We start from the raw sequence: 12,271 nt of genomic DNA on the forward strand, positions 1-12,271 counted from the left end.
CGTTCCTGATTTCACCATCAGGCAACGGAGAATCCCGCCCCAGAAGTTCTGGGCCAATGTTTTGTATCCAAATCTTAATTTTCATTTTGATGTGTGTTCTACATGTTAAACACGGATTGAGTGTAACCAAGCTACACAGGCTGGTTGAAATGTCCGTTGTATGCTTTTCATTATGGTATTTAGTTTTATTTGCATCCCTTGGTTGTACAGAGGAATCACATACATGTGTTTGAGGTTTAGTTGGAGCGGCCACCCATACATATGCTGCTCTATTTGTTAGTGAGCTACCAACATTTCATTGCCTTTAATGCATTAGAGTGGTTTAACATAGTTAAGCCTGTAATGCCATCTTGAAAAATGAATTATTGATAACTTATGTTAATAGATCATTCCTTGTCTCTTTACTTCATTCTCAGTTAATTATCAGGCTGACCTTGCTGACATTACTTGTGAGATTGAAATCAAACAGAAACTCATCGATGAACTAGAGAATAGCCAGCGGCGATTGCACATATTGAAGCAGCAATATGAGGAAAAACTTATCCTGCTACAGAATAAGATCCGGGATACACAGCTGGAGAGAGACCGTGTTCTCAAGAACCTTGGTATGGGTTACCTTTTGTTGCCTTTTACATGAAAGGGTATTCGATTTTCATGGTTGTCGGAAAAATTATTTCAGAACTCGTGTATCATTTTACTTCTTCTAATAATTCATTGGCCCCAACATTTCCAGATTCACATCTATTATTTAGCTTATCATCAACAGACTAATTCAGAAGTAACAGGTAATTAAACCATCCCCAACATGCCACCATCCCATCTCCACCTCTCCCTGTCAAATGAAAAGACATCCCGCTCTCTGTTACAGTTAATTTTAGCTGGAGGAGTAGAGAACGTACTTTGTTATTTCTCTATTGACATTCAGGCATTTTTATGCCTTAAATACTCGCATGGTAGCAAATTAAGGGCAGAAGAGATGCACAATTAATTGTGACCTAGGTTCATTAACACAATCAAAGTCTTTGACTCGGAAGTAACCCAACATCATATTCCTTTTTAGAGGTAGATATCTTCAAATGCAGCACCTTACCTCACTACACGTGGGTTTACGTGCCAGACTACATTTCTCCCATTTATTACCCTGTGGCTATTTTCATTACTTGGCGACACGGCAGCACAGTGGTTAGCACTGTTGCGTCACAGCGGCAGGGTCCCAGGTTCGGTTCCCGGCTTTGGTCACTGTATGTGCAGTCTCTGCACTTCTCCCTGTGTCTGCGCAGGTTTCCTCCGGGTGCTCCGGTTTCCTCCCACAGGTCCCGAAAGATGTGCTGTTAGGTAATTTGGACATTCTGAATTCTCCCTTCGGTGTATCTGAACAGGCGCCGGAGTGTGGCGACTAAGGGATTTTCACAGTAACTTAATTGTAGTGTTAATTTGTTAAAGTGTTAAGTGTCAGCCTATTTGTGACACAAATAAAGATTATTATTACATTATTATTAGAGATGACCTCGGGAAAGAAGTATCGAGATCTGCTTGTGAAGGATCAGGAGCATTTTAGACCTCCAACCAAACTCTGAAACTTCCATGGATACTTAGCATTTAAGATTTTTTAAATAGATTTCTTCAAGTTTCTTTAAAGTAAATGGTGAAGAGTGTTAAAGTTCTTCTACAGTATTACAAAATAATTTTTAATTTTTATGGTTTCAAACTACGCTTCAAAAAACAGTGGTCTCCCTACCTTTGTTCTTGTGCTTTGAGGAGGATAATCAGGAGGACTATTGCAGAGCTGTCACTGTAGTTAATCTTTGGTGCCGATCTGATGTAATCCACACCTTCTTGGCTCCAGATGCTGAATGGATTACTGTAATCAAAAGCAATGTTCAAAAGAGCTACGTTTCTCTCACAAAGCAGAATGAGTTGTGCCATCTGCTGTAGAGTTGTAGGTACAACACAAAAGGGAGTCTTTCAGCAGAATTCAAAGTCCATTGCCAAATTATTCCTATCAGTATAGTCCCCTTTTTGGCAAGAAACATAACTCAGTTGTATGCTGACATGCAGCACTCCTGCATGAATTCCAAGACTGCCACTTAAGAGATCATTCTGCTCCCTTTTATGTTGTATTACATAATACAACATAATGTATTACTGATGTTAAATGCGAGTATCCCAAAATCCAGAAGGATAACTTGGAACATCAGTTCTTAATGGTGTATGTTTCCAATTTGGTATACTGTGAGAAAAATATGCATACTAGGGAGGAACAATTGATCAACAATATTTATTAACTTAAAAAAAAAGACAAGAAGGATTATAATACATGACAACATTTCATTACACTGATGGCTATACACACACAATATTACATGATATTACCCCTTGGTTCCAAACTACCCATTTTCCTGAAGTCAGTGATGCCCCTTTGCTCCCTAACAATATTCAACATTATAGAATTATCACACATGGGATATTTGGCCACGTTTATTCTCCGGGCGCTCCAGTTTCTTCCCACTAAGTCCCAAAAGACATGCTTGTTCGGTGAATTGGACATTCTGAATTCTCCCTCAGTGTAACCCAGCAGGCGCCAGAGTGTGGCGACTAGGGGATTTTCACAGTAACTTCATTGCAGTGTTAATGTAAGCCTACTTGTGACACTAATAAAGATTATTATTATTGGGAAAACTGTCTTCAGTGTCAGTGAAGGTAAAATCTGCTTGGTATGAGTATTGGATTTTAATCGGCTGCCTGTTCAGCAATAACCTGTTTTGGGAGACTATTTCTGCAGCTGGGTGTGGCTGTGTTGGTAGATGTGATAGTGTTCCATTTCTCCAGTTATTGTGCAATATCATTCTTTCCCTTTGTTGTTATCCACCCTATCGAGTCGGCTTTTACGAATCAACTTTAGCATATACGAGTCAACTTTCTTATCTATCCACTTTGATGTTACCTCTTCATTGTTTTCCTCTAGTCACATAGGTAAACACCTGCTTTTTTCACTGATAAATAATTTGCACCTCAAAATCTCTTCAGACAGCTGCTCCTATCAGCTCCCTGTTTATTTTATCCAATTCCATCTTTTAATTTTAATTTTCCCTATTTCTTAACAGTTGGCATTCCCTCGCCTTCTCATACATCATTCTGCATTATTCCCACCAGTAATAAGTACACTTCATTGGCAATAGAACAAATGTGTCCTTGTTATTTGAGACCACTATGGTTCCCCAGGTACTTCCTTTTGCATGCCTGTTCAGTCCCACACTTCGAGTTCTTCGAAAGTGACCAGATCTTCTGAGATGGGCCACCAAAGAATTATAGCAAGCCTCTTGGGCTTCAGGGAGGCATGGTGACACACTGGTTAACACTGCTGCCTCATAGCGCCAAGGACCAGGGTTTAGTTCCGGCCTTGGTGACTGTCTTGTGTGGAGTTTGCATGTTTTACCCATTTCTGCATGGGCTTCCTCCGGGTGCTCCAGTGTCCTCTCAGTCCAAAAATGTGAAGATTAGGTGATGTTACGGGGATAGGATTGGGGAGTAGGCCTAGATCGAGTGCTTTTTCAGAGGGTCGATGCAGACTTGAAGAGTTGAATTGCCTCCTTTTGCACTGTAGGGATTCTATGGATTTTAAGGATTCTTGGGGGTTGAGGTAGTATTCACTTCTCCTTGGTCATAACTGCTATGGCAGTCGAAAAGAGGAGGACACCCATTTTGTCTTTGTAACAATGTGGTTCAGTCCAGTGCCTGAGTTTGGTGCTTCTTCGCTGAGTTCACAAATTTAAATATTCCTGCTGAGGTGTGACAGTGACTGATTTGCTCTTTAATTCGGGCCTCACGGTAGCATGGTGGTTAGCATCAATGCTTCACAGCTCCAGGGTCCCAGGTTCGATTCCCGGCTGGGTCACTGTCTGTGTGGAGTCTGCACGTCCTCCCCGTGTGTGCGTGGGTTTCCTCCGGGTGCTCCGGTTTCCTCCCACAGTCCAAAGATGTGCGGGTTAGATGGATTGGCCATGCTAAATTGCCCGTAGTGTAAGGTTAATGGGGGGATTGTTGGGTTACGTGGGTTTAAGTAGGGTGATCATTGCTCGGCACAACATCGAGGGCCGAAGGGCCTGTTCTGTGCTGTACTGTTCTATCTATGTTTTTTAATTTCCAGTCCTTCTCCACCATTTCCTCCATATTGCAGTATCTACATGATGACCAAACTGAAATCTTGGACAGAATCTGGTGTAGGTGAATCTTGGCTAAGGGCTGGAGAGCCAGCGACAGCCCCACGTTGCCCCCTTCAGGGAAGGCCTGCCATATATTGGTCCACTCAGGCACTTGGGCCAATAGCGGGCGCTTTCCTGCGATCAAGGAATTTGGAATCCAAAGACTTGCCTGCTGGAAGCTGTCCTTCCCTCGCACCACCCCCGAGGCCCATAAGCTGGTGACGTGGTGAGGACCTTAAGTGGCCATTAAGAGCCACATTAAGAGATAACAGGGTGGGCCGTTCATGGAACTTACCGCCAAGGACTTAGGTTGGAGGTTGGGAGGTGGCAGGGTCCACATGCCGTTTTCCTGCCTGATTAAATGCCATTCCACCACCAAACACACCATTTGGGAAGGGCACCGGATTCCACCACATTTGTCTGCAATTGTACTGTCTGAAATCTCATAGAACATACAGAGCAGAAGGAGGCCATTCGGCCCATCGAGTCTGCACCGGCCCACTTAAGCCCTCACTTCCACCCTATCCCCGTAACCCAATAACCCCTCCTAACCTTTTTGGGCACTAAGGGCAATTTATCATGGCCAAGCCACCTAACCCGCATGTCTTTGGACTGTGGGAGGAAACCGGAGCACCCGGAGGAAACCCACGCAGACACGGGGAGGACATGCAGACGCCACACGCAGACAGTGACCCAGCGGGGAATCGAACCTGGGACCCTGGTGCTGTGAAGCCACAGTGCTATCCACTTGTGCTACTGTGCTGCAGTTCTACTATGCCCTCATCTACTATGGCGTCAAGGTGCACCATTGCGCCATGCCTTCCAGCTATCAGGTGAACCTTAAATTGGTGAATGGTTGAATTAATTTGGTGATTCTTTGCTCAGGATCTATGGAGTGCAACACAGAAGAGAAAGCAAGCAAGGTTAAAGCAGATTATGAGAAGAAACTGAAGGAAATGAATCGAGAGCTCCAGAAGCTGCAGGTGGCACAGAAAGAGCATGCCCGCCTACTGAAGAATCAGACTCGGTACGAGCGAGAGCTGAGAAAACTGCAGAGTGAAGTGGCTGAAATGAGGAAAACCAAGGTAATCTTGCACACTTTCGTTAATATTCCTGCTGCAGCCATGGAATGATCCCTGGGATATGCTTTTCAACATTATTAGTGTAAGCCAAGACGGTGAATATTTGAGCATGAGCGTTGGCAATCTACATGCATGCGTGCGTGCACACACATACTTGTACTCTAATTGCCCAAACTGGATTTGATGATATCTGCTAATATGTGTGTAATATCCAGGGTGTCCCAACTCTTTTGGAAGAAAATGAAGGCCCCTTCGATCATGGGATCTGGCAGGTGAGGGGTGGAGGGTATGTTGGTGATCATTGGAAGAGGCAGAAGGGTGTGTGCTGAGGACAATACGAGCAGGTTATGCTGGTTATGATAGGGGTGTTCGAGTGCCCCTTAACTTCCCCTTCAAGAGTAATTAGGGATGGACAATAAATGCTGGCTTTGAGCCGGGGGGGGGGGATGGATAGTGTATACAGGAGGTGGAGGAAGTGGGGCTGGTCAGGGTGAGGGATCTGTATTTGAAGGAAGGGTTCGCCAGTCTGGAGGAGCGAAGGGAGAGGGTAGAGCTGCCGAGAGGGTGTGAGTTGAGGTATCTGCAGGTTAGGGGCTTTGCAAGAAAGGTCTGGAAGGGATTCCCTAGTTTGACGGGATACATCCTGCTGGAGCAACTGCTGCTTCCGGATGTGGAAGGGGAGGGAAGAATTGGGGATATATACAAATAGCTGGGAACCAGGGAGGCAAGCGGGTGGTGAAGATCAAAGAGAAATGGCAGGTGGAGTTGGGAGGACAGATCAATTGGGGAGTATGGAGTGAGGCACTGTGTAGGGTAAACGGGATCTCCTCTTGTGCAAGGATGAGCCTGATCTAGTTTAAGGTGATGCACAAGTTGCATATGACTCGTGCGAGAATGAGTGGGCTCTTTCAGGGGGTTGCAGATGAGTGTGAGAGGTGTGGGTGGGGGCCAGTGAATCACGCGCACATATTTTGGGGTTGTGAAAAATTGGGAAGCTTCTGGGCGGGTGTGTTCGCGGACTTAGCCAGCATATGATGTGGAGATGCCGGCATTGGACTGGGGTGAGCACAGTAAGGAGTTTTGCAACACCAGGTTAAAGTCCAACAGGTTTCTTTTGAATCACTAGCATTCAGAGAACTGCTCCTTCCTCAGATGCCACCTGAGGAATGAGCAGTGCTCCGAAAGCTAGTGATTCGAAGCAATCCTGTTGGACTTTAACCTGGTGTTGTAAGACTCCTTACTGTGATAGCATAGTGGAGGTGGTGTTTTGATAAACCTGTTTTGATACATATTTGCAATAAAATACATTATTTTAAACAATAAATAAATATTGGCCAAACCAGCGGCACCCACATCACATGAATTAATATTAAAAACAACAAATGTACTATGGGTCAAAGTTCTGGGAGACCCTTCCTAAACAGCTCTATGGGAGTACAGGCACAACTTGGACTACAGCAGTTCAAGAATATGGAAACAACTTCTCAAGGGCAATTAGCAACAGGCAATAAATACTGGTCTTGCCAGTGACATCCAAATGAATTTTCAACAAATGTACATAAACAAGGCTCGCCTTCCTTGGTTTCCAACAAGAGCACTACTTCAGAGGTCGTGATTGCCACGTCAGGTGGTGGAAGATAGTTCCAGCCATGTCCCTGCTGGATCTGATAACTATGCTTCACCAGTGGCTGTGAATGTCACCACCACGCTCCACATTTCTGCCTCAGGTTCCTTCTAGTGAGCTACCAGCAGCATATTGATTGGATTGTTTGCCAAGAATGGGAGGTATGTTAACTTTTCCTTTGATGATAGTAGCTGGAATGAGTGGGCACTCAGATCAACATCTCTACCTGGCTTCCTACAGGTACAGGGCACTATTGACTGCACTCATCTGAATACCTCCAGATCAGCCAGGAGAATTTGTTACAAGTTATTTCATTTGATCATTGTCCAGCCAGTGTGCAAACACAAGGAAAGGTTCATACAGGTCTGCAGTGGATTCCATGGGAGTTGCTATGATGCTTTCATAATACCCCAACCATTGGTATCTGGAACCATGCTGGCCAAGCAACAGTACTTCCTTCAAACCTAAATGACATCCGTGAGGAAGGTGATCACTGCGTGCCTAAAGCTAATAATAGCCGTTTGACTGGTCATGTTATGTCATTCATCAAGCTGTCAGCATAACATATGCTTCAGGTTGCTGGAAGGGTCTGGAGATGCTCATTAGTACTTCACAGTGAGGGTCCCTCAATGAATCATTGTGTGCTGTGTTATGCACAACATGGTGTGGTAATGATGATTACAGGTGGGGGAGAAACAAACTTTAATTACTGATAATATGAGGATTTCAATAGAGAGGAAGATGAAGACAGAGCACCCAATGTCAAACCAACACTCACATTGCTACTTCAGATGCCAGGATTATCTATGCCAATATACAGGTGCAAAGGTTTAACTGTTGGATGCAGTGCATTTGGTAAGGGTGCCTACCAATCCATTACTGACGTGCATTTGAGGACATGCATTGAATCGATTGAGCTGACCGACTGGATTCACATTGCACAAAGATTGGAGTGGGTGGCAGTGGTAAATAGATAGGTGATATGAGGACCTTTATAGAGCATAAACAATGGTTGGTCTCAGCTTAATTAGCTGCGTAGAGTGCTCTGAAAGAATATGTGTGAAAAGACAAAGTAGGAGTGTATTACAGGATAGATGAACCTGCAGCTATGCTCACCTTTCTGGAGCTACTTCTCACACTGGCTCTTGGTACACAATCTTCCTGCAGCTGACCTCCTCAGCTGCATCTAACCATGCCTGCTTGGTGACAGCAGGATTCGTCTTGCCATTGTTCTGTCCCTCACTGCATCTCACAGTACATGGAGTAGGGCATCCATGAAATGGAGCTCAGCATTTCATTTCAGTTGTCTCAACTGTTTCAGTTTCTTATTTCTGCCTCTTTACTGAAATCACCCCGACTCTTCCAAGGTCTACGTGCACCTTGCCCCTTTAAATAGACAGGCAGAATCTCTTTATGTGGGCACACATCACACTTGAACATACGAATTGGAGACAAGAAATCTGGACATAAAATAAGAACAAACTTTACCAGTTGCATGCGGATGTTCCCACAAGTCCTTTGATCATCCAGGTTTTGGGGCTGTGCGTACCCCTTTCCTGCTATTATCATCATTATTATTGTTATTAATATTATTATCTGATCTGCCCTAAAGAATCTTGGCATTAATGAACCCTTTGTTGTGGTGTGTCTCAACTTTACAACTTACTCTAGTTTTGGGTTCTTTTTTCCTTTATTAAGTAATAATCTAGAGATGAATACTTGTAATCTGTTTTGATTCTTAATTGCTTTAACCGTGATACTTTTTCTGGTCACACAGATGTTAAAAACCAAAAGCATGCAGCTAAAGTTCCTGCCATTATTGGTTTCCAGTTAAAAAGCATTAGCTTTGGACAGAAAACAAGATGTTTAGAAGATTTGGTCACACCTCATTTTATGCAGATGAACTACCCATTGCCTCAGTAAAAAACGTTTGCACTGACTTACTATCTTTGGCCGGGATTCTCCCCTACCCGGCCGCTAGGCCCGCGCCGGAGTGGTTCCCGCTCATCTGGCCGGCGCGAACGGCCTTTGGCGCCCCACCAGCCAGGGCCGAAAGGCCTTCGCCGCCTGGTGGAAGTCCGCGCACGCGCCGGAGCGTCAGCGGCTGCTGATGTCATACCGCCGAATGCGCAGGGGAGGGCCCCCACGGCACAGGCCCGCCGGCCGATCGGTGGGCCCCGATCGCGGGCCAGGCCACTGTGGATGCACCCCCAGGGTCAGATCACCCTGCGCCCCCCCCACCCAGGACCCTGCCCGCGCCGCCAATCTCGCTGGTACCAGAACTGGTTTAAACCACGCCGGCGGGAAAAACCTGTCAGCGGCGGGACTTTGGCCCATCGCAGGCCGGAGAATCGCCGTGGGGGGCCCGCCGACTGGCGCAGCGCAATTCCCCCACCGCCGCCGCCGAATCTCGGGGCGGCGGAGAATTCAGGACACGGCAGGGCGTGATTGACGAGAATTCCGCCCCTTTTATGTAATTATTTAAAAGCTCAGCCATTACAGTGAAATAAATTTCAGTATTTTTCCTGGAATCTTGTTTGGTCAGGTGGCTCTAATGAAACAGATGAGGGAGGATCAGCAGCGAATGAGGATGATTGAAAGCAAAAGAAACCGTGAGATTGCACAGCTGAAAAAGGAACAGAGGCGACAAGAAGTAAGTACTGATGAAAGGGACACAATCAACAGTATGACTAAGGATTGGCAACAGCATCTACATTCAACAAGTCACGGGGAAGAAATGAACAGCATTAATTGGGCTTATTGGCTGAGGGGATGTTCTGACTTACAAACTGCCCCCAGGTCCTAAACTCTGCAATTCCCTCCTCTGAACTTTTCTACATCCCTAAACTCCGATAAGATGCTTCTTAAAACCTACCCCTCTAACCAAATTTTTGCCTACTCGTTCTAAGATTGCCTTTTGTGGTTGGTGCCAAAATTTGTTTGATAAAACACTCGAGGACATTTTTCTAGTTCAGACAATAAATGAATGCAAATTGTTGTTGCTACTCAGCCCTCTGGTATAACATTGATCTAAACGATCAACATCATGTCAAAAGGTGAATGAATGTTTAATTCATCTGACAGACCATAGTGGGCTAGATAAGTACACTGGAAAAGTACACTGAACATCCACCAGTGGAACCAGTTTTGAACTTATTTTAGCCCAATGGAATGACATGTTTACTTCTGTCAGATGAAAAGGTTCCATACCAAATTAATCTCATCAGTGATTCAGATGGATGGATGTGTAGATAAACTGCATTAAGTCATTCACAATTTCTGACTCTCACACGCAACCAATAAGAATGGCAAATATGTAAATCTGTTTTTAAAGATTTTTCATGGAATATGGGTGCCACTAAGTAGCCCAGCATTTGTTGTCCATTCCTATTACCTTTTGAGAGGTTGGTGGTGAGCTGTCGCCTTGAACTGCTGCAGTCCATGTGCTGTGTAAGTACACTGACAACGCTGTTGGGCAGGAGTTGCAGGATTTTGACCCAATTGGTTCAGTAAGAATCACTATTGGGGGATAATCTGCTTGAGGAACAGTTGATCCTGACAGTGGGCAGCCAGAGTTTTCATGCTGGACCAGTGTAACAACCGTGGAACTCTATAACTCGTGGAGTATTTTTACCACCAGGTTAGAAACTGCAGATAGGGAATCGCTGCTGGTTATACATTGGTAGGAAAAGGGAAATTGGGCAAAACATTTCATCGCAGAGAGGAAAAGAAAATCACCAGCATTTTTGTCACTGCAGATGACTTTCCCTCATGCTTTCACAACTAGTTTTAGCGACACAGTGGTTCGCATTGCTGCCTCACAGTGCGAGGAACCCAAGTTCAATTCCGGCCTTGGATGACTCTGTGTGAGCTTCCACATTCTCCCCATGTATACATGGGTTTCCTCCGGATGCTCCGTTTTCCTCCCTCAGCCGGGCTAGGTGCATTGGCTATGCTAAACTATCCCTTGGTGTCCAGGGATGTTCAGGTTAGGTCACGGGTCTATGGCAGAGTGAATCAGCATGGACTCAATGGACTGAATGCTCTGTTGCACGTTTTACTATGGGCGTAAAACGCGTTTATTGGGGTGTATTAACTTCCAAGTGCTTAACACCACTAGGCTCTGTTCTATGTATTTATTCAGCTTAGGAGTCGCCAGGTGCCGTATAGACACCGTCACGAGTATTCCAAGGTCAAGTTCAAAGTAATAAAGACGATACACCGATTAGTAAGGTCCAAACGATAATATTTATTATACAGTTATAATAAATACTCATGCACACACTAAGAGACTAAGCTATGACTAAACTAAAGTAATCAGAATACTTATCTAACAGGAACAGGCAAGGTCAGGGAGCGAGGCCTTCGTCCTGGTCTTGGGCTGCAACCTTCAGCAAGCGTTCTGGTCACTGGGGGTTCTAGCGGGCTTAGTTCGCGTAGCGAGCGTCGTACTGGCACTTACGGTTCGGCGGCTGGTGCTCGACGGCTGGAGTCAGAGTGGATCTTCAAGTTCTTGGTCAGGGCCGGAGCACGGAATAACAGACCTTGACCGAAGGTAAGCCGGAGCACAGAAAACAGATCGGACAACACGAGGTCCCTGTCTTTTATAGGGATCCCATTGTCCTTCCCTCTTCTTGGGCGGGCTTTAACCTTTGGATATCTATTGGGTCAATTCCTCATCGATACTGTTTTAATTCCCCATTGCGAGGGGGTCTCCGTGATGGGGGGGGCGTTTCTTATGCCCTTTTGTTTGGAGGTTTCTGGTGCCTCGATGTCTGGGCCTTGATTCAAATGTGTCCATTCAGAATCAAATGTTTCTATTGTGTGGGTGTTCAGGTCTGATTGCCTCATTAGCATGCAAAGCGTTTTGCCATTTGCACCTAGCTAAGGTCTTCTCACCTGAGCCCAAACTGGTTTCTGCTACTTGCAGAATGCAAAATGCTCTCTTTGCAGACTGCTGGTCTGGCTAAACTGTCTGTTTCCCAGCAGTCTTAGCGCTTGGCTTATTTTGTAGCTCAGCGTCCATTTTAGGTGGCTACATTCCCTCCTTGCGATCCTCACAATCAAAATATTGTGAAGGATCACGTATGTACGTCGCCTTGAGTGCATCTGGGTTGCCTTCTTTGTGTCCCCTGACCTCTTGCCAGTTCCTGGGCTACTCTATCTTAAACTATGGGAAGAAAATTTTTACCTTACATTTCTACTTGGCTCTATGTCAAAGGGGACATGCATTACCATAAACTGGGAACCTCTACCTATCACACTTATCCTTAACTTACTTAAACATTTCCTCACACTCTAAAACCTTAACCATTCACACCACAACATCACATTTCCTAACTCGGCAGTCGAGTATAGGACAA

The 12,271-nt window shown here is 45.1% G+C and overlaps 1 protein-coding gene across 3 annotated transcripts in view; it reads left to right on the top strand.

The window, feature by feature from the left end:
* The window catches only part of kif21b (kinesin family member 21B), a 220,108-nt gene that overhangs the window by 114,727 nt on the left and 93,110 nt on the right, over nt 1-12,271 (top strand). For all 3 annotated transcript variants that reach the window (XR_005463373.1, XR_005463374.1, XM_038819459.1), the window contains exons 14-16: nt 417-605; nt 5,088-5,287; nt 9,454-9,561. Coding sequence is in view for 1 of the 3 variants with exons in the window: in XM_038819459.1 (XP_038675387.1) it covers nt 417-605; nt 5,088-5,287; nt 9,454-9,561 (497 nt within the window). In the remaining 2 variants the exon portion in view is untranslated. The remainder of the gene's footprint in view (nt 1-416; nt 606-5,087; nt 5,288-9,453; nt 9,562-12,271) is intronic.

Source organism: Scyliorhinus canicula, chromosome 15 (assembly GCF_902713615.1).
Source record: "Scyliorhinus canicula chromosome 15, sScyCan1.1, whole genome shotgun sequence".
NCBI classification, from domain to species: Eukaryota; Metazoa; Chordata; class Chondrichthyes; order Carcharhiniformes; family Scyliorhinidae; genus Scyliorhinus; species Scyliorhinus canicula.